We start from the raw sequence: 26,640 nt of genomic DNA on the forward strand, positions 1-26,640 counted from the left end.
GACCTTCCACAGCTAAGGCCACTTGACGCTGTCGAAGGCCTTAGCTGCGTCCAGTGAGAAAATTGCCTGGTTCCCAGGGTTATCAACCGGGAGCTGTATATTCAAAAAATCGCCTAATGTTGTGGGCTGTGGATCTATTGGGTATGAATCCAGACTGGTCTTTGTGGACCAGTTTTTGGATTACTTGTGACAGTCTCGTCGCCAGCACCCTTGCCAAAAGTTTGACATCGGCCGTAAGCAAGGAGATGGGTCTATAAGAGTCTGGTGATGTAGCCTTCTTACCGGGTTTCAAAAGAACTATTATCGCCTCATTCATAGAATCAGGGAGTGTGCCTTCCTTAAGTGCCTCATTATAGAGCTTCACCAGCATGGGTAGTAATGTGCCCGCATATCTTTTGTATACCTCAGGTGGAAGGCCATCAGCTCCCAGGGCCTTATTATTTTGGGTTTGTTCTAATGCTGTAGCTAATTTATCCTCCGTTAGTGGGGCTTATTTATTCATAATTCCCTGATGAAGTCACGTGTCGTGATGTAATGCATAGGAAGTGGCCGGATACCGAATAAACTGGAAGTGAAGTAAGAGGTGTCTGCAACACGGTAGTTTGTAATTCTCTGCTGTTTTTTTTACTTTTTCCTTGTAAATGCCCATTTGGCTGTTTAAAGAAATGTACTTTATTATACGTTTTGCACTATGAGAGATTTTTCTTTATCACCTTTATATGCTTGACTCCTGCAAATTAATCACGCTAGGGAGTTTGGAAGGCATCATCTTTATTTGGAACACATAACCTGGAGAGACACTACCTGCCATTACTGGATTCAAAGACCAGGAGATCTACTCCTGTTCCCCCCAGTTAAGGAAATCATCAAGGTTATATATACTCCTTACTGAGGTAAAAGTCAAGGGAGCATTGAGTGGTAGTCACGAACATTTCCTATAGAAAACACTGGGCCAGATTCACAGAAGAGATACGACGGCGTATCTCCTGATACGCCATTGTATCTCTGTGATCCGCCCGTCCTAACTATGCGGCTGATTCATAGAATCAGTTACGCATAGATAGCCCTAAGATCCGACAGGTGTAATTGACTTACACTGTCAGATCTTAGGATGCAATTCTAGGCTGGCCGCTAGGTGGCGATTTCATAGCGGTCAGCGTAGAATATGCAAATGACTAGTTACGGCGATCCACGAAGATCCGCGCGTTCGTCGCAATCTCGTACGTCGTCGCTCGTCGGTTTTTACTGTCGCAAAGTTACACCTGCTTTAACTTGGCTTATCTTTAGATCAGCCATGTTAAAGTATGGCCGTCGTTCCCGCGTCGAATTTCGTTTTTTTTTTCGTAAGACGTCCGGGAATACGAAACGCCGTTACGCACGTCGCAGTTAAAAAAAACCGTCTGGGCGCCGTAATTTCGCGCAAAGCATGTCGGAAAATTTGAACACGGAGCATGCGCATAACGTTCGGCGCGGGAACGTGCCTAATTTAAATGGTGCCCGCCCCATTTGAATTAGGCGGGCTTGCGCCGAGCGGAATTACGTTACACCGCCGCAAGTTTACAGGTAAGAGCTTTGTGAATCAGGCACTTACGCTGTAAACCTGCGGCGGTGTAACGTAAATGGGATACGTTACGCCTCCACGGAGTAACGTATTTCTCTCTGAATCTGGCCCACTGTTTTTGACACTACATTCATCACAGTCACTTCAGCACTTTATTTATTTGTTTATATAAGATATTGTGGAAGTTATTTCAGCACTTTTCTCATCAGAGTTATTTTGGACTTTTTATTGCTTATTTGCACAGTCATTTCGACATTTTGTTTATTTTGCACAGTTTGATATAGTGCTTATTTTGCACAGTATGATTATTGCTCATTTTGCACAGTAGATATTTGCATATTATTTATTAGTCAGTTTAGCACAGGGATCCTCAAACTACGGCCCTCCAGCTGTTGCAGAACTACAAATCCCATGAGGCATTGCAAAACTCTGACATTCACAGACATGACTAGGCATGATGGGAATTGTAGTTCCTGAACACCTGGAGGGCCGTAGTTTGAAGACCCCTGGTTTAGCACATACATGTGATTTTTTACTAATAGAAAGTTGCGCTGATTACTTTTTCATTCATGACCAATTTTTGTGCACTGTGTATACTTTTGGTCTAGCAGCAATTTTCCACATTATTATTTAGATTAGATTGATTCACTTGATAGCACGAAGGACATATCTTTCTATATACAGTCCACATTAATGATTATGCTACCAAACTAATGTGTGCTGTAAATTGCCTCCAGCATTTCTCCTGTTTTTTCTTGCTGGAGGGTGCCATTTTGCTGAAGCCCAAAGCCCCAGCAGTAAATCATAAAGCTGAACTAAACCCATCAATTTTACCTTTTTTAAAAAACTATTTTGGTTTTATTGTGTTCTCAACCAAACTGTCAAACCATGTAATGGCTGGTGTCATAGCTGACATAACACATGACCAGCACCATAGAAGTTGCAGTTCAAACAAAAGCAGTTTTTTTGGCTGTACAGCAGTACCTAAAAATAGAGTGCAACTGAGCATGTGCAGAGCAGGGTGAGACAGTGTATTACTGGATTTTAAACCGTATAGGCACTTGTTTTTATTGTTTTACATAGCTATACCTGCAAACGGTGCCAGCCTGAAGTGATCTATCAGGACTTAATTTTGTGACTAAAGTTCCACTTTTAGGCTCCATTCACACCTTGGCGACAAAACGCCCGACGCTCGATAAGCTGGAGGGACGAATTCCCATTGCTGTCTATGAGATGGTTCACATGTCATAGACGCCGTACACCTGCCGCCTGAAAACCTATCCCGGACCCTTTTTTCAGGCGGCATTGGCGTTCGGCCATAGACAGCAATGGGAAAGATTTGTTAAAAAAAAAGTTACACGAATCGCGGCAAAATACGCCGCGTACGCGGCGTTACTTGTCGCCGAGGTGTGAATGCAGCCTAAGTGAGACTGTTAATACAATTGGGGTATAATGGCATTGTGGAAGTACAGGAGTTAAGTAAGACTGTTAATGGAATTGTGGGTATATGATGTTGTATAAGAAAAGGGCTCAAGAGATGTCGTAATGAAGGGGAGGGGCATGATGTTGTGGAAGTATTGGGGATAAATTAAGCTATGGCACAGTTGAAGAAGAGGGGTCAAGCAATGTTGTTAATGCAGGGGTGGGCGCATGATTTTATGGAAGTATGGGAGGAGGCAAGCGAGGCTATTGATGAATGGTAGGGAGGAGGGTGACGCAGTGGAGGAAGAGACTTCCAGTAATGATGTTAATAAGGAGGGCTGACGTGATCTTGTAGAAATATTGGGGACAGGTGATCCTGTTAATAAATTGGGGGATATAATGCAGTGGAAAAAGAGAGGTCAAGTGATGATGTTAATTGAAGAGGGGTGACATGATGTTGTAGAAGTAGAGGGGTTAAGCGATACTGTTAATGAATTGGAAGTGGGGGGCTACGGCGACGCTGTGGAAGAACAGCAGCTATCCTTTGATGAAGTCAGAGTAGAGGGCAAGTGTAATGCTGTGGAAGAAGAATACTACTGAAGAAGCAGATGTCATGGTTCTGTAGTAGAAAAAAGTTGAAGTGACAGGCATAGGTCATAGGATGCTCTGGTGAAGCGCAGTTCAGTGGTGTAGAAGCAGAGGAGCAATGCAGAGCAGACAAAGGGCTCAGGTGAGGTGGTGCTGTCCAATGAGAGAGGCGAAGTCATGTTTTGGAAGGTGAAAGGTTAAATGATTGCTCTGGCAGGCTGGGGATTAATGTCTGATATAAATCCTGTCACGCTTGTTACAGTCTCTGTCAGAGAAAAATGTTCTCATTTGTAAGCTGGATTTGAAAATGAGTTTGTGCTTATGGACATTTGCTGCATATTTCAAAGAAGATATCTTTAGTACGCATTTTTTGAAGCGTTCATGTTTATCTATAGTTGTGGATGTGCATCTATTTCTCTTTCATCATACATTTATGTTTACTGCATAGGTGTCTCTCTCTCTCTCTCTCTCTCTCTCTCTCTCTCTCTCTCTCTCTCTCTCTCTCTCTCTCTCTCTCTCTCTCTCTCTCTCTCTCTCTCTCTCTCTCTCTCTCTCTCTCTCTATATATATATATATATATATATATATATATATATATATATATATATATATATATATATATACACACACACACAAAAACCTACCTATATTTACAATATGTATGTGATTGAATAATACATAATCTTAGGTGGTTCCTCTTTTTCCCACGCTCTCCTTTCTCTCTTTCAGTCTACCTAGTCTCCATTCTCACTCCCCCCTTTTCACACTTGCATACATTCTGTGTCTCTTCCATCCTTACATTCGCTCTCTACACTCCTCTCTCTCACACATTCTCCCCCTCCTCTCCTCTCTCCCTCATCACAGTGCAGTGTGTATATGCTCCTAGCTGCAGTATACAGGGACACAGGTTTTTTTTTTTTTTTTCTGTGTGTGTGTGAGAGCCTTGCACAGATGCACACACAGCCTCATGCCTGTTCACATGCCAGGAGACTTCTGCTTTCACACATGCATGTTTTCACACATGCCAGCTTGCCGTGCAGCTGAACGGGAGATGCACAACGGTGGATTCACAAGGTGATTCTTCTTTGTAAATTTGGGGGGGAGAGGGAAGAGTGTTGGGGTGGGGAGGAGGTCTGCGGTATGAGGCGACGAGAGGAAAAAGTGAATCAATAACACCCCCCCCCCCCAGTATTATGGGAATGAGAGAGGCAGCGTGGATGGAAGCAAGGCAGGTGCGGAAACGGGGAGCGAGAAGGAGATGATAAAGGTGAGAGGGAGCAATGAAGTGGATAGTTGGGATATTGGGAACTGGCAGGTTAGACGAGAGGAGCAGATACAAACATAGAATGAGTTTGGTTAGGAGTGAGGATCGAGGAGAAAGGTCGTTAGGCATCAGCAGAGTGCATGGGAGACAGAGAAGAGACCTCCTTCACTCCTGAGCATGTGAGGAGGAAGATGCAGTGATGAGCGCAGAAATAAAACAACTTCCAGCCTAGTTTGCATCAGGAAGAGATAATGGGAGAAATCTGAACCAGCACAATGAGCGAAATACAGGACTTATTACTAGGGGAAAGAAAGGGATCCGAAAGAAAAGGGCCTTATGTGCATTATGTTCTATGAAAATCCCAACGGTAAAGAGAAAAAAAAATGTAGACAAGAAATGGAAGGAAAAAGCACAATTGGGGGGGGGGATGGAAATATGATGTCATTATGATAAACTCAATAAAAACTGATTGATGGAAATATGATGTCAGAAAGACTGAGATAGATGTGCTATTCCAAGGCAATGGGAGGGAACTCTTTTAGTACATCATAGACCGTGACGGGTGTCAGTCAAACTGTGACAGGTTGGTGGCTTCCCCCTTATGTCAAAGAAGACAGGCGTAATTCATTTTACAAGAATAGTTTTCAACAAGTAAGGGCTAGGACCAAGGCATTGCTGTTTCCTCAGTTTGTCACATTCAGATATGGGATGAATTTCTTCATTAGGTCCAGCATTAGGACTGGATTTTGAAGGTGTCTTTTATATTGCGTCAATGTGGCAAATGTGCTATCTGGATCTATCTGTTGGAGGTACAATAGCTGTTTCCTGAGGCTTCATTCACACAGCTGTAAATATTTTACCGATGTTAGTACACATGTATTTTCTAGGAGAATAGTTCCGGCGGAATGATCAGTAAAATATTTGCGTATAGATGCATTTAAATGCATAAAGATATGCATGGGTACATATTGATAATTGATTTTTCTAATGTTAGTTTAGACTTAATTTACGCACTTGCAACGGCATATATATGCATTTATATGTGTAAGTGTGTAAAACGCATGTCCTTAGATGCAAATGTTTGGATTCTGTGTTACGGATCTGAATGCAGTTTACGCACCTGTGTGAATGGCTCTATTGAAAACAATGCAACTGTATTCAGATCCACAATTAAAAAACACACACACACATATATATATATATATATATATATATATATATATATATATATATATATATATATATATATATATGCATGCATTTTACGCCCATGTGAATGAAGCCTTATCATTTCAGCATAGATTTCAGATGTTTATTGGACTACTTTAGTGTTACCTATGTATTTATGTGTGTGTAAGACACTCACCCTTTGTGTCAGTATTAGAAGTATGCTACTCTGGTCTATCTACTTTAGATTGATAGAAAGGCATCCTAAGTATTGCAGAATCAAATTTAGATCTGGGATCCCTAGTGTATGTCAGACTTTGTATTCATTAATAGTCACATTCCTTGTCAAACCTGGGACAGGAACTTGCTTTATATTTTATACCAGAAATAATGCCAATTTGTCAATGTTTGCATGACTCCTTCAGTATACCTTTTTGATTTAAAATGCTTAAACCCAACTAGTGTCGAGCAGGGTAAGTGGTGTTAGGCCTAATCTAACAATATTGAGAATGTGTATGGGCAACCCATGATGTTAAGGCCTGACAGATAACTAACAGGATATAAAAAAGGATTTTCATTGCAGTTATGTGATAACTGGATCTGTCCATGTGTACAACCATATAAACCCTTCTGCATAACAGCAAAGTTAATCTTAAATGAGAAAAATTAGTTAGAATAGAACTGTATGGTCAAGCTTCTCAAGTCAGACGAGATGGCCGATCTTCACAAGCCCCTTAGGGTTATTCTAGCATGTCAGATTAAAACATAGATCCTTTCAATATGTCAATGTAAGTTTGAGATCAGTAGCAATGGATAAATAAATAGTCTTTGTGGGTCATACTGAATGTAAAAGTCATGAGAAGCCAAAGACTCCTCAGTCTGATCAGCTTTATTTTTGTGACAGATGTATGCCTATATTGGCATAGACAGGTTTGGTATAGATTGATCAGGAATAGATGGGTCAGTACAGTTAAAAAAACATCCTAAATCCCCCATGCATTGAAGCTCAGTACATGGTCCCCCTATTTCAGCCTTCATCTATTTACCTGTAAAAAAAACTAACACATGTAATTGCAGTTCAATCTGTGTTTCAGCATTCTGTACAGTATTTCTAGGCACACTAGTTTTACTAAAATATGCAGTCCTTGTCAAGACCAATTGACTGTGGATCCCAGTGCAAACACTGAAGGCAAAGATAGTCACATGGAAATTGTTTTGTCATGTTTGCTTGTAGAAACCTTAAACATGCCCATAGATGTAAAATGCTAATAAATATGCTAGTTGTGGGCACCCTGAGACATTATCAGACATCCTTGGGAAATCACCAAGTGTGTAATGACTATCCACGGTATTGTAGAAAAACATTTTTTAAAAGTCAAATTGTTTTTCTGTATTTTTCAATGCCCTTTGGGCATCTTTCTGTATACAGATCACGTAGATGCACACTCACCAGCGTGTCAACTAATTTGCCAAAGCATTCCTGTATTTTTATTCTATAGCAAAGTATTTTCTCTCATAATTTCACTAATGCTAACAGATTAAATTTCAAATCAAGCAAAGTTGTATAATTGTGCTATTAAAGAGGCTCTAATAGACTTCAAAATAGGGTGAGCTTGGGTTTGCAGAGCACTGTGCTCCAAGCCCACCCATTTGTGTGACAATAGCGAATTAATATTTGCTCAGGAAGCGGGTCCTGAGAGGCTCCTGAGGGCTTTAGAGGCTCCCTTCACCCAATTGGATGAAAGTAAAGGCGATCCTATTGGATGCCTAGGAGGAGGAGACTTACAGCGAAAGCCACCGTGATCCACATGAGGAGAAAGGATGAAGGCTGCTGGCCGTCCTCTACCTAGATGGGGTAAGCGCGGGTCTTTGATGTTCCACTGTCCTCCCGTTGTGGGGGTTGCCGCTGGGTTCTGCCGACTGACCAGGGGGGGGGGGTGGTTGTTTGCCGCACCCCCCCAAAAAAAACACCTACCGCCACTGGGTTCTAATCCCTCTCCATTCTATACAAAAAGGGTTTTGCCTTCGGTTGCACTTTATAGTATATTTAAACCAAACCTTTTACCTTGTTTTCAATACACTAGGGAATTCCTAAACCCGTCTCAGTTTTTTTTTTTCTAGCTATATCTCATTCATGAAATTTCCCCTTACTTTCTGCCCCAGAGATACCACAAAAGTAAGGCTTCATTCACACCTAAGCGATTTGAACGTGACTCTGCCCACGATTTCAAATTGCATCACAACGCGGGACACATTTGCGATGACGTTACTTCCTAATGGCACCCCAATCGCCGGTGCGATTTTGCCGTGATTGATGCGTGACGAATTGCACTACAATCGTGGCAAATCACAATGCGCAACACTGTCACCCAAAAGAAGCTCCTTTTTTTTAAACGACAAGCTTTGCGTGTTGCGATTGTGCCGCGATTGCAGCGCAATTTATCTCTAAGTGATATTAAGTCTTGGTTCACACTGGTGCGATGTAGGAACCAGCGCAATTGCTGTGCGGGTTCCCACATCGCATATGATTGCCCAGGCAGTTCACACTGACATCTGCGAACCACTGCGGGTGTCAATAGAAAGTTAATGACACCTCAAAATCAGTTTGCAGAATGTATGGCTGAATTCACAATGCAATGCAGTGAGAAAATCACATGCGATGTCTGGCATCGCATTAGTGTGAACCCAGCCTAAATCAAAAAAAGAGATGACCAAATTTCCCTGGGTTTTGCAAGCTTCATATAACCCCCGCTAAAATCAGTGGGAGCCTGGTCCCATTTTTTGGGCTAATAGGCAGTAGCATTGGGGGGGGCTACCCTGGGGAACGTGTACCAGTGCAAAACATTTTATTTTTTTTAATGATGGGCAAGAACAGTTTTTTTTTTTTTTAAATGCTTAAAGTCAAACATTAAAAATGCCCAACTTCTTTATATAACGTGCTTGTGGGTGCCCTTATCCTGCTTGCGAAGTGGTGCATCATTGTGATGTACAGAAAGGGCTATGGTAGAACTGACATTTACAAGGGAAAATATGGCACCCAGACCCCTCCAAGGATCCCCCAAAATACAAAACAGGCCCCTAGGCATCTGCATTGTATTGCTGTAGCACATCCTACAGCAAGAATGAAAAATACCAGTCCCTTTTGAGTCTGGTATGAATTTTAAGTGGGGTTCCAACACACACAAAAAAACACACCTTTAATGTGGTAATAAACCCAAAAACAATCATTTATTATATTGCCGTATTTATTTATATAAAATCCTTGTATGAAACCCTTATCATAAAAGGAAAAATAATGCATATAAAATGTTAGCTGGAGTTTGTTTTCAATTTGTTAGTTAATCTAAATCTACCAGTACATTTAACACTCCCCTCCCCCCAGACCCGACAATGCTGCTGTGCAAAGGTTCCCCCTGTGCTCATCCATCATTTTTGGCTTTGGGTTTAATGCCAATCTTAGCATGCAGTCTGGCTGGCCTTAAAAGTGTGGAATGTGAGTAGGTGCCCCTCCCTCTTCCCTGAACCATTCCAGAACACATGCCCTCAACATGAGGTGGTGCCTTGTCAGGGGGGGGGGGGGTATAGCAAAGCATCTTGTGTCCATGTTGATGTGAACAAGGTCCTCTTTCTTACAACCCTGGCCATAGGTGTGCACACAGGGTGTGCCTGGGCACACCCTAATCACCCTGTGCAGAGCAGATTATCCCTACTGCCCTGACTCCCCCCCCTGCAGCGCTTCCGGATTCCCTCCTCTTCTCTCCCACTGGCTGCTGCCATACACAGGGGGCTGTTTTAGGATGAGTGGGGAAAGGGGACGGTAAATATGTAATTTAACGGCCGACCCCTTACCTTTCTGAATGAACACAGTAAAGAATCGGTACTGTTTGAGCTTTGGAGTGCACACCCTAATGCAGTGATGGCGAACCTTGGCACTCCAGATGTTTTGGAACTACATTTCCCATGATGCTCATGCACTCTGCAGTGTAGTGGAGCATCATGGGAAATGTAGTTCCAAAACATCTGGGGTGCCAAGGTTTGCCATCACTGCCCCAATGCAATAGGCTGTGCACACCTATGACCCTGGCCCAATGGCTGTGGGGGTCTGTGGGCCAGGCTTATGGGAATCTGGAAGAAATAAGGGAGGCCCCAGATACACTCCATCTCCTGCCCCCACATGAAAGAGTAAGGGGTACATATAGTACTCCTGCCCATTCACAAAAAAAATATTAGTAAAAATATTTAAAAAAAAATCCCCAAAAATGTCATAGTTGTATCATCTATCATGATTCATCAAAGGAAAAAAATGCACATGACAGATTATGATGCTACTCCTCACTGAATGACAGCTCCCTGAGTTCTTATCAGCTGGAAAGAAGCAAGGATAGTGGTGACATCATTGACCAAATATAGCCATGGCCATATTTGGGTAGTGATGTCACCACCATTTCCACCACTTTGCTTATATGGCTGGGGATTCCCAGCCATGTAAGTCAATGGTGACAATCACATCAGCGGTTGCTTTGGACAACCTTAGCAACAATTGACAGCGGGAAGCTGTTATATATATATATATATATATAACTGCTGGACAGGGGGCTGAACAGGCAAAAGTTCAGGCTTTAGTCTGAAGTTCCAAGTTCAGTCCTAATCTAAGTTCAAATCTAATCACATTTCAAAAGTGTGAATCTCCCCAGCAGAGGCACTGACATCATTGAACAGCTGACAACAATTGCCACCCATTCACCTTTTCCAGGGTAAATTCCAGATTTATTTTTCAAAACTAGTAACAACTGTAACCTAAAACAGATGCTATGTGGTAGATCATGACTTTATAGGATAAGTTCACCTTTTGTAACATGTTGCATGTTACGCCCATATTATGAACAGACCGGCCCCTGATCCACCGCTCTGACAGCTAGCGGTGATCTTCTCCCCCCCGCTAGCTGTCACAATTTAAAAGACACCTGCCCAGCTGCATCACTCCTTCACAGTCCTCCTGTGAATGGAAAACTAAAATTCCCAACAGCTTTTGCAACTGTCGGCTTGTAGTTTTCAATGAACTACCTCGGCGCTGTGGAGCACCATGGTAGTTCATTGAATCTTCCTGTCAGATTGTATCTGCTTGCCAATACGATGTACAGGCACACAGATACACTGACAGGTCTTTAGGAGACCTGCATGGCACCAGAGATCTGCTGATCACTGGTGCAATGCTAGAGGCTCCAGAAACAAAAAATAATTAATGCATATTTTTATTTATTTTTTACCTGCACAAAAATGCGCATTTATTATTTTTTGTTAAAAGATGAACTTATCCTTTAATACAATGTAATACGGCACTCATACCATTGTTTCAATGGGAAGGTTTGGCATATGACAGCTAAAATGTAAAAGAAAGGCACGCCGACAACTGGGTCTCAAATTAAAAATGCAGTTGAGCAATGCCTAAAAAATGGTCTCAAAATGGGAATTTAATCTTAATTGATATGAGCAGGGAAGCGAGCAGGTAGATAACACAAATATCCCAATTCTGTTGAATTATATGCTAAATATTAGTGGCTGACCACTAGTTTCATTGTGATTTGTTACCTGGATGTGTCTGCAGTGTTCTACTTGTACCCATAAATATGAGAATCATAATTCAATAGTCCAATTTCTGGACCGTGGGCGTCACCTATTTTCTATAGGTAAATATGTTCTTGATAGGATTTATGTGCCTAAATGCTACATCCTAAAAATGTTGTTTTAGGCCAGGTTCACACTTAAGCAGTGTGAGAAACGCCACGATCTGTGTGCATTTTATCACACCGCATTGCAATTGCACTGCCCTTGCGATATGCATGCAGGGTGTGTAAATACAAATTTAAGGACAAACAAAGGGGAGGTCACAAACGCAGAGCATTTACTTGCACTGGATCGCATTGTGGTACAAAACGACTATGCGTTCGGTGCAGCTCCAAAAAGGGCGCATGCACTTCTTTAGTGCAATGCAGTGCGATTTGAGCCTATTTAAAATTAATGGGTTCAAATCACACTGCATTGAATCCCATGTGAATTGCACAGGAATGTGGTGCGCTTCATGTGCGATTCACATGTTGTGTACAGTGTGAACCGAGCCTTAAACATCTTTTCTGCCAATGCAAGCTGTGTGTAGTATGCAGCTATGCAGTAGCTGCCAGCATGGTGAAACCTGTGGTGCTTTTATCTATTTGACATATTTGAGATAATGTCAGCCAATTATAAATCCTAATAACTTTTTTTTTTGTTTTTGTTTAGGTGATCAAACACTTCCCTCTACCTCCTTTACCTTCTCTCTCCATCATGTCCTTTATTCTCTTTACCCTGTTGGTCTTACCTTCAGTTACTCTCTCTTCATCTCCAAATTCTTCCACTTGTGGACCAGTCCGTGAACTAAATGGAGAATGTACTGATGGTGTTTTGCTTCCTGCCTGGTTGCCGCATCCTCCTTCAACAGGTGATCGAGCAGCACGGGCCATTGTATATTTTGTGGCACTGGTATACATGTTCTTGGGGATGTCCATCATAGCTGACAGATTTATGGCATCAATTGAAGTCATTACTTCACAAGAGAGGCGAATTACATTCAGACGCCCAAATGGGGAGGTGACAGTAACAAGTGTACGCTTATGGAATGAAACAGTTTCCAACCTTACCCTGATGGCATTGGGTTCCTCAGCTCCAGAGATTTTACTTTCTATCATTGAAGTAGTTGGAAGAGGCTTTGAGGCTGGTGACATGGGGCCCAGCACTATTGTTGGCTCAGCTGCCTTCAATATGTTTGTCATAATTGGACTTTGTGTAAGTGTTGTCCCTGATGGTGAAACCCGTCGAATCCGTCACCCACGAGTCTTTGCGGTCACAGCTTTTTGGAGTGTCTTTGCCTATGTTTGGTTGTTCCTCATTTTGTCCTGGTCATCACCTGGAGTGGTAGAGGTATGGGAAGCATTACTGACTTTCTTCTTCTTTCCAATATGTGTCCTACAGGCCTGGATAGCTGACAAGAGGCTGTTATTTTACCGTTACTCAGGAAGAAAAGGCAGGGCAAAGTACAGAGCTGGCAAAAGCAGAGGTGTTTTGGTTGGCGCAGAAGATACAGTTGCTCAGGAAGATGCAGAAGAGATGAGAATGGCTGGAAATGAAAGAGCAGTGGAATTTGATGGTGAAGACGAAGAGGAACGGAGAGATATGGCCAGGGTATTTAAAGACATGCGTCAGCGTTATCCTGGGAAAGACATGGAGCAGCTTATGGAACTTGCAAATTACCAGGCACTTGTTCAACAACAAAAAAGCAGAGCATTTTATAGGATTCAAGCCACAAGGATGATGATTGGTGCAGGAAATGTGCTAAAGAAGCATGCAGCAGATCAGGCAAGAAAAGCATTGACAGATGGTGGGACCAGAGATGAAGGGGGTGGGCGAGGTGAAGAAGAGAATGGGTGGACAGAGGTGGAATTCGAACACACACATTACCAGTGTTTTGAAAATTGCGGAACAGTTAGTGTTTGGGTCTTGTGCAAAAGGGCAAATGGTGAAGGAGCAGTTCAGGTAGATTATAGAACTGAAGATGGCACAGCCAATGCAGGGTCAGACTATGAATTGTCAGAAAGCACACTTGTGTTCCAGGCTGGTGAAACCAGAAAAGAACTGCGCCTGGGCATTATTGATGATGATGTATTTGAGGAAGATGAACATTTCTATGTGCAGCTGAGCAACCCACGCAGAGCAAGAGGTGTAAGGGAGGGACAAGGTAGAGTGAGGCTTGGTGCTGGGAAGAGAGCAACAGTGACTATATTTGATGATGACCATGCTGGTATCTTCAGCTTTGAATCAAGTAGCATGAAAGTGAGTGAGAGTGTGGGAACCATGAGGGCAAAAGTGGTACGGGGGTCAGGAGCAAGAGGGAAAGTTGTGATTCCTTACAGAACAAGCGAAGGAACAGCAAAAGCAGGAGAGGACTACCTGGAAGTGGCTGGAAAAGTGGAATTTCAAAATGATGAAACTACGTGAGTATAGTTTAACTCTCTATTATATAAACAAATCATCTAGATAAAGGGGGGTTGGATTACAAATGATTATACCCAGACGGGCTGTAATTTATACAGTTCATTCAGTAACAGTGTGGCTTTATTCTCCTATTCAGTTGCTATATAAGATTTATATTGTTTTATTTTTGTATGGTTGATATACTGTGTGTGTGTGTATATATATATATATATATATTTTTTCTTTATTGAGGGGTGCAAGGATTGTTAATTTTTAAACAGTCAAAACCTACTGTGCTCTACAGGAAGTTGTTGCCCTGTCAAACAAAAAATGTTAACCCAGCCCCCATAAAAGCCAGCCTCCAACTGTTGTGCTTCCGTTTTGTTCCTTTTTACCTGATGCCTTTTTCTCCATTGTGCAGAGAAAAATTCTAACTATATTTTTGTTACCTTGTACCTCATTTTTTGGTTTTATCATTGAGCTAGTCTCTACACAGCAGCTATATTCACTTGTCGACCCACCACAGTATATACACTGATAAAAGTATGTTAGAAAAACATTTAAAAAAAATGAAAATGAAAACATAATGTTAAAATAATGATAATAAATGTTTAAAAAAATTAAATAAAAAATGTATTTAGTTTTTTTTTTTTTTTAACATGCTGTCACCAGTGTCCCTGATCACAGCCACATCAGTCACTACATATCTCTATTGTGTTTTTCCTGCATTTTGTGTCAGCTGCTTTTTATTCATCTTATTTATTTCATTGCTTCTTTGATCCCAGCACAACAAAGTTGTGTTTTTTGTTATAGTCCCTAGGGACAGTATGTATAAAAACAAATTTGAGAAAAAAAAATGTATTACATTTCTTCACATTCAAAAAAATAGTGACAAAAAAGTACAACTTCGCCATGCCTCTTACTAAATGCCTCATACTGTCTACTTTCCAAAAACGGGGTCATTTGGAGGGATTTGTACTGTTCTGGCACTTTAGGGCCTCAAGAAATGAGATTGGCCATCAGTACAACAGAATTGATTAATTTTAAAATATAACCATAGTTTGTAGACTCTATAACTTTTTTTTCCAAAGACCTGTAGCAGAATTCATTTTGGCCTAAATTTATGAAAAATTTGTTTTATTGGATATGTTTTATAACGTAGAAAATATTGTTTTTTTTTTTCAAATTTTTCAATCTTTTTTTATTTTATATTGCAAAAAAATGAAAAACTCAGTGGTAATCAAATACCACCGAAAGCTCTAGTTGTGTAAACAAATGTGACCCAGTCTCTTAGGACTCATGTAGTGAGTTTAGTGAAGCTGAAGCACAAGGAGCTACTGGATCTCATAGTTTGTAGAATTGGGCCAGTGCTATCTTACAGCGGTAGCTCTTAAGGCTGAGGGAACTGAGTGCTGAGATCATCTATTAGGTAAAGTGTTGTGTTTGCACACTCTTTCTCCTCTATTAAGCCTAGAGGAAGTTGCTGCTCCTGCTTCTGAATCACCTTGTGAATCATCTGATCTCCAGCCCCATTCAACTGCCCGCTTATAGTGACTTGGATAGTTCCAGCCATCTGCGAGCCACATCAGCACCAGCTTCCTAGGTTCGTGAGTACACAAGGCCTTGTCTCACTTTTGTCCTTAGATGATTTTTGCCATGTCACTTTTTCAAAGACACACAGAGGACAGTGCCACTGCAGAGGGTGACCTCAGTTCAGCCTGCTTTACTGCTTCTAGGAGGGATTTACCATGTATCCCATGAAGGAAGCAACACCTCTAACCTAGTTTTCACATTGTCTATTTTTATAGGGTCACCTTCATCTGAGTCTTCTATACTTCTGCCAAGTGAGGCTGAGACCTGCCATATAGCCACAACGCCCCTTATGTCTACTTCATAGTTTTTTGTTGAAGTGAAGTTATCTGCTCACAGAGGGTCTAAGCGTTCTGATTCATAGAGCGACTCTTTCCATCCCCTGTGGCTGGTGACTTTGATTTGTGAAAACCTGTCGCTAAAGATCAAATCTCTTGATAAGATCACCTCTATCACAATTACAAACCTCATGTCTTGCAGCTTTTGGAATAATTGTCTGGAGCCTTGCACTTCAGCTCTCATGGCCTTTTACAAGCATCCAAGTGTGTGTCTTGTTTGCACAACTGTATGAGTTTTTTCTAAAAGAAAACCTTGTTATTCCCCTTTCACACTGAGGTGGTTTTCAGGAGTTTTAGTGCTAAAAATAGCCTCTAAATAGCGCGTGAAAACCGCCTCCCATTCATTTCAGTATGTCTTTTCACACTGGGGCAGTGCGCTTGCAGGACGTTGGGTCAAGCAGCATCTTTGGGGTGGGTTGCGATCGCTGTATTTAGCAATCCCAAAATGCCCTACCCATGAATGGGCAGTGCTTGCAAAGCACCTGAAAAGTGATTCAGAAGCGCTGCAACACAGAGTTTTTAACCCCTCCTTTGTTATACCTACCAGCATCAAAAGGATGGTGTCCATATTTATGGTGGAACCACATGCAATAATGGGATTGTGATATATACCAATGCATAGTTTACTATGGTAACATGATAATTTGCCATATGTTTACACTAATTGTGAACTGCATTGATACTGATTCAGCTTTTGGTAGAGCCGAAAAATATATCTCGAATATTGCGAAATTTCGCTAATGCGAATGCGAAATTGATTGCGAAATTTTGAAACATTCAATTTTACCTTTGGAAAAAGTGTGGTTTTACGTAATGGACCCTGCAACTAACAACAAGGTATTAATAAAATAAATACATTATTATATAGATTTGAGGGTTTACTTTGACCAATTTGTATATTGATTAGTTTAATAAATATTGAATAACCATAGATTTGGAAAATACAGATCTCTCCTCTAGACTGACCTGTATTGAGTTAGGTAAAGATCAACCGCACACTGGGGCCCCTGATTCTGTGGAGTTAAAAAAAAAAGCCAAGTAAATCGTTTACTTTGACATCTCTTAAATGTCTTTATGTTAAACAGTTATTATTCTCATTAAAGAGGTGAAATGCAAATGATGACACGGGACAAAGGATGGAAAATTCTTTGAAGATGTGATACACTGGAAAAACGCACAGAAACACTCCACTCTCTCCTATGACAACTGTGGTAGGAGAACTCTGATTTGGCTCTGATGCAAAAGAAGGGCGGAGAAAGTATTCGCGAATATTCGTAATACGAATATTCGCGATTGCGAATATTCTGCAACATAAAAGGATCGCCTCAGCTTAGCTACTCGGCCCAGGGTCTCTAATCATACCAGCAATGCTTTTAGTAGTCGATGGAGATCACTAGGATGTGATCTGTTTGTTTTAAAAATAAATTTGAAAAAATACGAATATTCGGAATAGCGAATTTTGGCCGCGAAATTCGAGTTATTCGCAAATATTCGAATATGCCATATTCGTAACGCGAATATTCGTGAGCAACACTAGAGATAAACTATAAATGCTCACCAACAGTGATTATAAGCCTATAGCATATTATAAGTTTACATTTGTGCATATTGGAGGATCTCTTAAGATAGACTAGTTGGGAATGAAGCTAAATGATAGAAAACCTTAAACATTCCATAGACTAATCCTATGTGGAGAGATGTTGTCATGGCAATGAACTTATGAGCAAAGTGAATAACCACAATTATTTGTAACTTAGGAATGGGTCCATATTTATTTATTTTTTAAAACATTAAGGCTTTGATCAATGCTTGGATTACTCATGAGGATAATAACGTAGCCTCTTATCATTTCAATATTGGGTATGACTCTGTTGATGGTTAATTGAAGCAGGATAGCTTTATATAAGCACATGAATATAGTTATTTCTAATATAGGGATATTTCCCAGAGTCATTTGGAATTATGAGAACCGTATTACATATTGTTGTCTTTTTATTATGTGTTTATTGTTGACAGTAGGTGATGTGTGTGAGGAGGTGGAATTGTAGCAGTCACTTATGCATGAACCAACTGCTCTTGAGATGTGTATTTATAATATTTTTGTATAAGATAAAGTAGATCTAACATTTTTTTTCGATATAGTGTTCGCAGCAAACTCATTTCTTTCTGCTTGTGTGCTTCTTTAACCTATGTTTAGATATGGCAATAGTCCTTCCCCCACCCTGTTGACTACTACTTGAGTCTGATTCTCCAGAACAGACCTTTACCAATGTGTAGGGGGGATCCCCCTATTGGTTGATCTTTTGATCTGACCTTTACTGGACTTTATCTGGAGTTGAAAAATATTTACTTCTCAAAAGATTTGAGATCTTCCTCTGAAACTGGTGCGCTATGATGGGAAGTGATGAGTGTGTAATCTGTGACCATTCTCCATTAGGTGAATATTCCTAGTGCTAGTACTAGGATTCATACCTCTAGCTTCTCTGCTACAATGCCTATGGGTGTTGGTTAGGACTCCTTCTCATCCTTTTGATCCTGATGTTCTTTTACGCCATTTGCATTATGCTTATCCACATCCCCCGAAAAAATGAAAGATTACTGCGCTGAAATTTTTTTATAACAGAAAATATAAATCAATCTGTAGAAATCCAAAATGATAATAGTGATCAGTCAATAGTGAAATCCAAGATGAGTGAGAAGTCCTTCTTGTGTTCATGTCACAAAGATATCAAACGATTAAACACCCAGTAGTGCACCTTCCACCGTGATAAAAAAGGTTGTGTCCCTACCAGATGACTAGACTCCACATTATAGGAGCCTAGTAGAGTGTGGGTTCATACTGGGAATCCATCCTCTGGATGTGAACAGGAATATCAATTCCACTGGATGCTTTCTTTGCTTTTCGCTCCCAAATGAGATGTAAAAAGGAGAAATTACAACATAGCATTAAAAACCGTGATGGTTTATTGAGTGCCAAAAATCCAATTAAACATGGATAAAAAGTAACAAGATAAAAATAACCTGCAGATCTCATAAGAACCAGCTTGGTGAGCATAGATTTTACCCTACTAGTTTCGTCACAATTGATGTCATCGGGGGAGTGGACTCCATGCATAAAACCACGCTATTTAACAGGTCCATGGCAGAGAACGCACAGCTGATCAAATGCTTAAATCGCCTCATTCAGTCACTTTTGGTTAAAATGACCAACACATGGGGATTAATGATCATGTGGATCAATCATAGGTACTACTGGCCACGTATGTTTGACACCTGGGCGGCCAAACCCATATTACAAGGGCACGTGATCCCATCAGTGAATACATACAAAGCCTAATTCTGAATTGGGAAGAAACACCCAAGCCTCGTTCTCGATCAAATGAGACAGCAAGGTAGAATGAACACCAGATCCCGATATCAGAGATGGAAAGTGACTAAGCCTTGTTTACTTAAAGGAAACGGTCAAGTCACCTCTGAAATTACATTGTGCGTTGTTCAAGTGAATAGTCTCATAAAGATGACACAAAAATAAAAATATGTAAATTACAAAAAATGATAAATGATAATTAAAAAAAGTATAAAAAATCATATATAAAAAAACATGAGTGAAAAATGAATTTAATGGGAAAGAGAGACTTAATCTACAAATTAGGATAAAATAAATTGAGAAGGATGGGAAAGGGAGGCTATCCTTTTACCACAATGGAACAATATAATAAATATCAATGCATAAATAAATAATAAATACATAAGATATGTAAAAAGTAGAAAACAAACATCAGGAATTGTTAATAAAAGCGTTAATATCCCAATCAACATTGATACCGAAAGGAGTGTATGATTTAAATTCATATATCTATCTCATTTCCATTTGAGAAATGCCTCTAATGGTGGGCCCTCCTCTCCACAGTGGCATATACCTATCAATCTCCACAATGGAGGTACCAGTGGGATCGAAAATTGCTGTAAATAACCCTGCACTGCCAGTGTGCAATGTAGTTGCTAACATGGCTATTTGAAAAAAAAGCAAAGAAATGTATGTTGTATAAATGTAGCGCTCAAACAATACAATATAATGACCAAATATTGCATGCAAAGAGTGGATAAACCACAAAATAGTGATGGCTCACTGTGACAAAAACAGTAATAGTTATAAAATAAAATTAAAATATGACAAAAAATGTCAAACTTATAGTCCATAGGAAAATAAATAAATGAATAGTCCACCAAGTGTCACAAAATGACTGAAACACAAACTTCGAAGTGATTCTTATGAGAAAAAGTCGTAACTTCTTGTGTGAAATGTTATGACCCGCCATCGGTAAAATTGCGAGCTTACCAGAAAAAGTATACTCAGAAAAACTTATATCTCCAGGAGTCCAACAAGCATGAGTTGTGATGTTACTGACTAGAAAATCCTTAATAGGTATGCATCATGACCTCCGATCCTCCAAAGTGACAGGTTCAACCGGATACAAGATGAAAAGTGATATTGAATACACAAACTTGCCCCCAGTGTGTATCAATATTGAGAGGAGATAAAAAAGGAGAAGAAAGGCCACATCACGTAATCTTGTTTAAAAAAAGTGAATGCATTTATTATTCTATTGCACTTACATTGAGCTGAGATATATAGCGCTTGTATATACAGATAAAGCGGCAGTGGAGCCCTCCCGACGCGTTTCGTGTTAATACACTTCATCTGGGGTGTTTCTCCACTGCAGCCCACTTCAATTTATAAAACTAATGACCCCCGTGGTGAGAGTCCAACTCACCCTGTTGTGCCAGCATCCCGGCGGATCACTTCCGGTATTCCCCAAAATGGTGGAGCGGCGTGCGTTCCACAAGTGTGGTAATGCCCCTAGCGTTCCAAGCCTCAATGTGATACCGGACGCGTGATGATGTGAGTACTCCCCGCACGGCGGCTTAGAACGTCTTCCATGCCTCGTTCTGAAGAGAACGTTTACCGGAAGTAAGGGTAAACCACGGACGTCACTTCCTATGCATGTCAAGCCTCGGTTTGGATGGTGTATTGCATTCACCACCGCTCCCAAAGGTGAAAATGCTTTCAATTTAAAATGTGCAAAAACAAAACATGAAGTTTGAATCCTGCTGAACATTATTAAAATTTTGTAATAAAATAATTTGCACAATACAAATATAGTTATACAAAACTATATGCAATTGGCCCACTATCTTAGTGGAGTTAAAAAAATGTTATGGCTTTTTAAAAAATGTGTGTGTATGTGTAATATATATATATATGTGTGTGTGTGTGTATATATATAATCTCCTCCAAATGAATGGGGACATATCTATAATGAAATATTATATAACTAAAAACAAGATCCACTGTATTAAACACACTGGCCCAGATTCAGGTAGCCTTGCGCTTTTTTTTACGTAGGCGCAGGGCACCGTTTTTGCCCTGCCCCCCCCGCAAATTTTCCCCGCAAAATGCCCGGCGTAAGCGCGCGCAATTTAAATGATCCCGTAGGGGGCGGGAATCATTTAAATTAGGCACGTTCCCGCGCCGAGCGTATGGCGCATGCTCCGTCGGGAAACTTTCCCGACGTGCATTGTGGTAAATGACGTTGCAAGGACGTCATTTGCTTCAAAGTGAACGTGAATGGCGTCCAGCGCCATTCACGATTCACTTACGCAAACAACAAAAATTTCAAATTTAGCGACGCGGGAACGACTGGTATACTTTAGCATTGGCTGCCCCTGCTATTAGAAGGGGCAGCCTTACGCAAAAACCGACCTACGCAAACGACGTAAACTGCGTACGCAGGGCTCGCGTAGGGTAGTGAATCGGCGTTCGTATGCAATTTGCATACTATACGCTGACCACTACCGGAACGCCACCTAGCGGCCTGCGTAAGAATGCAGCCTAAGATATGAGGGCATAAGAGCCTTATGCCACGCATATCTTAGGCTGCAGTCGGCGTAACAAGCTCTCTGAATCAGGAGAAGTCGTTACGCCTGCGCAAGTAAGCAATTGCGCTGCGTAACTATGGTTACGCAGACGCAATTGCTTCTTGAATCTGGGCCACTGTATTAAACACGTGCGACCTTGAGCTGGACTCCCATACGGTGATAGTAAAAACAATCCTATATGTATGGATGTACCAAAAACCATATATAGCACGTACCCAAAAAAAAATAAAAAATGAGGAAGGAAGGAAAGGAGGAATAAATGTATAAATAAACTGATAGACACCATAATAATAGAAATATTTCAAGACGCATTAATGAAGGCGTTGATGTCCCATTCAACGTTCATACCTGACGGAGAATGGGACTGGAGCTTGTATATCCAAAAAGTCTCTAGACAAGAGACTCCCCTGGTTATAGCTCCGCCCCTCCACGGGGGGATAAATCTGTTGATAATGACAAATTGTGTGCCCTTGGGGTCTCTGTTATGATATTGTCTATAGTGTCTAGGGACCGTATGTTTTGTGTCCCCACTTTTGATTAAGGTGATATGTTCTACTACTCATATATAAAAAGTACGGATGTTGCGACCAACATACTGGGGCTGATTTACTAATATGAATGCGCTGCGCCGGTTCATGGCTTAATTAGTGCGCTTTATGAAGCCTTAATTAGGCGCATGAACCGGCTTAGCAGCCGGCGCAATGCAAGTAATATGTAAAGCCGCCGCCGAACTCCCTATAGAAGTCTATGGGAGAAATCAAAAGTGTTCATTTTAAAGGTTAATATGCAAGTTTTGTCCTAAAAAGTGTTTGGGGACCTGAGTCCTGCCCCAGGGGACATGTATCAATGCTTTTTTTATTTTTTAAAACGCCCGTTTTTTCGGAAGCAGTGAATTTAATAATACTTAAAGTGAAACAATAAAAGTGAAATATTCCTTTAAATTTCGTACCTAGGAGGGTGTAAAGTCAGCATGTGAAATAGCGCATGTTTCCCGTACTTAGAACTGTGTCTGCACAAAATGACATTCAGAAGGAAAAAAAGACATTTAAAATTCATTCGCGGCAATAATGAATTGTCGGCTCCCGGCAATTCTGAGAGGATTCATTCATAAAAAATTAAAAAATAGCGTGGGGGTCCCCCCAAATTCAATTACTAGACCCTTCAGGTCTGGTATGGATATTAAGGGGAAACCCGCCGTAAAAAAAAAAAAATGGCGTGGAGTCTCCCTAAAGATCCACACCAGACCCTTACCTTATGACACTTTTTTTTTTTTGGGGAAATGGTACAATGTACCCCATTACCATTTCACACAGGGGGGGCGGGATCTGGGGGTCCCCTTTGTTAAAGGGGTCTTCCAGATTTCGAGAAGCCCCCCGCCCGCAGACCCCCACAACCACCGGGCAAGGGTTGTGGGGATGAGGCCCTTGTCCCCATCGACCTGGGGACATCCTCCCCATGTTGAGGGCATGTGGCCTGGTACGGTTCAGATGAGGGGGGGCCGCACTCTGTCCCCCCTCTTTTCTGCGGCCGGCCAGGTTAACGTGCTCGGATAAGGGTCTGGTGTGGATTTTTGGGGGAACTCCACACCATTTTTATTTTTAAATTTGGGGTGGAGTTCCCCTTAAAATCCATACCAGACCTGAAGGGACTGGTAATTGAATTTGGGGGAACCCCCACGCTTTTTTTTTTTTTAATGAGCAATGACTGTATTCTTTATAGCCATGATTACTTTTAAATTACTTATTTTTTTCACTTCAGAAATGACATCTTGTACAGGGACAGTTCTAAGCACGGGAAACATTCGCTTCACAGGCATGTTATACCCCCCCCCCCTGTATGAAATTTAAAGGAATATTTCACTTTTATTGTTTCACTTTAACCACTTCCATACCGCGCCTATTCTGGCACTTCTCTCCTTCATGTAAAAATTATATTTTGTTCCTGGGAAATTACTCAGGACCCCGAAACATTATATATATTTTTTTAGCAGACACCCTAGGGAATAAAGTGGCGGTAATTTTTTATTTTATTTCCAACGGTATTTGCGCAATAATTTTTCAAACGCCTTTTTTTTTTGGCCAAAAAAAAACGGTTTCATGAATTAAAAAATAACAAAGCAGTAAAGTTAGCCCAATTTTTAGGAATAATGTGAAAGATGATGTTACACCGAGTAAATAGATACCTAACTTGTCACGCTTTAATATTGCGCACACTCATGGAATGGCGCCAAACTTCGGGACTTAAAAATCTCCATAGGCGACGCTTGAATTTTTTTTACAGGTTACCAGTTCAGAGTTACAGAGGAGGTCTAGTGCTAAAATTATTGCTCTCGCTCTAACGCACGCGTCAATACCTCACATGTGTGGTTTGAACAGTGTTTACATATGTCGGCGGGACTTACATGCGTGTTTGCTTCTGAGTGCGAGCTACTAGGGACAGGGGCGTTTTAATTTTTTTTTTTACGTAATATTTTTCTTTTTGCACTTTTTTTGTCCCCTTTTTTTTATCACTTTTATTCCTATTACAAGGAATGTAAACATCCCTTGTAATAGGACTAGTGTGTGACAGGTCCTCTTTATGGAGAGAGGCGGGGTCAATAAGACCGCACATCTCTCCTCCAGGCTGGAAAGCATGAGATGGGGAAAAAAAAACACTGATCTCATCCTTTCAGCCCCGATCATGTTCGTTCAGCACAGTGGTGTAGTGGATAGTACTTTCACCTAGCAGCAAAAAGGGTCGCTGGTTCGAATCCTGCCCGTGACACCATCTGCCTGGAGTTTGCATGTTCTCCCTGTGCCTGCGTGGGTTTCCTCCCACAATCTAAAAACATGCTGTAAATCGGATCCTGTCTAAATAAGCCCTAATATGCAGTAGTATATTTAGGTTTTGTGCTGCCCTAGGCCTGACTAAACTTCTGCACCTCCTACTAGAAAAATGACCCACCCTTCCTGTCAAGGCCACACCCTGTTTTTTTAGGACCCGCCCAGAAATGTTCATGGGGACACACACACACACTAGTTCTGGAGGGGAGGGGGGATGGATTCCCTTAATTTGCATAGTTTTTCTCTCACTTCCTGTTTGGCTATGGGGCAGGAAGTGAGGGCAAATCTCTGCAATTGGACAGGGATGGTACAAAATAAACTGACAGGGCCTATAACCCTCCCTCCCTCTATCCAAAATGAAAGAAAAAAGTGTTGATTATAGTTCTACTTTAAGCACAAATTTCAGATAATTTTATTGAGAGGACTAAGAAAATATAACCATGCCAATAAGCCAGGATACAGCGTTGCTAATATGTATGAATGTGTGTTAGGGACCCCCACAAACACCACCCAATGTTAAATAAACAATTTTCTGAATTTGCAAATAAGTATCATCTGCTCATTTTTTGGGGATGTCTGCACCCCTGATAGGGTGAAGACACCTCACAAATGTTGTCACTTTCTACTTCAAATTCATTCACTTCCTGTCACATAGCCAAACAGGAAGTGAGGGTAAAACCTTACTAATGTCTTTTCTTGGGGACACACAGATCAATCTAAATAGTTTCCCATTATGTAAATTGCACTCTAGCATTTTGCTGTGTACACCCCAAATTATTATGTATCTTGGACTTTGGGGTCCATTTACTAAAAGCAAATCCACTTTGCACTACAAGTGGACAAGCAAGGAAGAAAAAAAAAAAAAAACTTTGCTTCTATTTCAGCGACTACGCTTCTACTGCAGAGTGGCTTTGCCTTTACTAAACCCCAAACTAACTAATCATTTGGGGTGTACACAGCAGTGCAATTTGCTTAATGGGGACACTAGTTAGATTGACCTGTGTGTCCAAGAAAAACCATTGGTAGGATTTTAACCTCACTTCCTGTTCAGCTGTGTGACAGGAAGTGAAGCCAATTTTAAGAAAAGGGACACAAAGCCCAACCCAAAAAACACAAGCAGGGGTTCTAACACTCACTTGACTTCCCTCAAACACCCACAATTAGAATAGGATTGCCTTGTGCTAGATTTAAGCACAGTGCTGTAAATCAGCACTTCAAGCCTGTCCGCCAACACACCCCCCACCCCCCAACAGGCCATGTTTGGAGGTTTTCATTCATCTTGCACATGTGCTTTAAAAGACAGTCTGGACAGCAATTCTTGATAAGATAAATCCACAAAACATGTCCTGTCGGGGGTACTTGACTGAGGCTGAGAACCACTGCAGTAAAAAGGAAACAATACTTACCGCGCTGTATTTTTCCTTTCCTGGTGAATAAACATGGCAGCAAACATTTCATGCATACACACCAGGAAAAGAGCTTCCAGACAAAAATCACAACTGATTGTTGTAACCAATCAGCCCTAATTCAGCTGCAGCTGTCAAAATCTGTAGCATGAAAAAGTAACAAAAAACAAACTTCAAAATTTGAAAGTAATTTTATTGGTCAACAAAACAAGGAAAGCAAAAATAAATAAATATAAAAAATAAAAATAAACAGGTTCATTTGAGACAGTAAACAGCATATGGATTATGCTTTGGAACTAACACAATAAAGACACAGACACAGGATTGAAATATTAGTCACAACATCTTGAGAAATATTCCGCAAAATAATGCAGCACAGAGACATAAAAGTGAGTGAACAGCGTAAGAAAAAAAAACATACATTGACAAAAAAAAAACCTTGATCAAAAACATCTTTTTGCGTCTTTTTGTTCAGAATGAGGCAATTAAGGCCTCTATAAGTAATCCAGAGGATTACCACAAATTGCTGCATCCTGAG

At 40.9% G+C, this 26,640-nt stretch overlaps 1 protein-coding gene across 3 annotated transcripts in view; it reads left to right on the forward strand.

Annotated features, from left to right (window-relative positions):
- The first annotated feature begins 4,311 nt into the window (after positions 1–4,311).
- The window catches only part of LOC120917602 (sodium/calcium exchanger 1-like), an 81,255-nt gene continuing 58,926 nt past the window's right edge, over positions 4,312–26,640 (forward strand). For 2 of the 3 annotated variants that reach the window (XM_040329017.1, XM_040329019.1), the window contains exons 1-2: positions 4,772–4,838; positions 12,279–14,026. In XM_040329017.1, the coding sequence (XP_040184951.1) occupies positions 4,830–4,838; positions 12,279–14,026 (1,757 nt within the window). In that variant the 5' untranslated portion in view covers positions 4,772–4,829. Of the gene's footprint in view, positions 4,646–4,771; positions 4,839–12,278; positions 14,027–26,640 lie in introns of those variants that run through there. The other variant, XM_040329018.1, reaches the window with a different exon arrangement.

Source organism: Rana temporaria, chromosome 11 (genome assembly GCF_905171775.1).
Source record: "Rana temporaria chromosome 11, aRanTem1.1, whole genome shotgun sequence".
In the NCBI taxonomy this organism is placed as follows: Eukaryota; Metazoa; Chordata; class Amphibia; order Anura; family Ranidae; genus Rana; species Rana temporaria.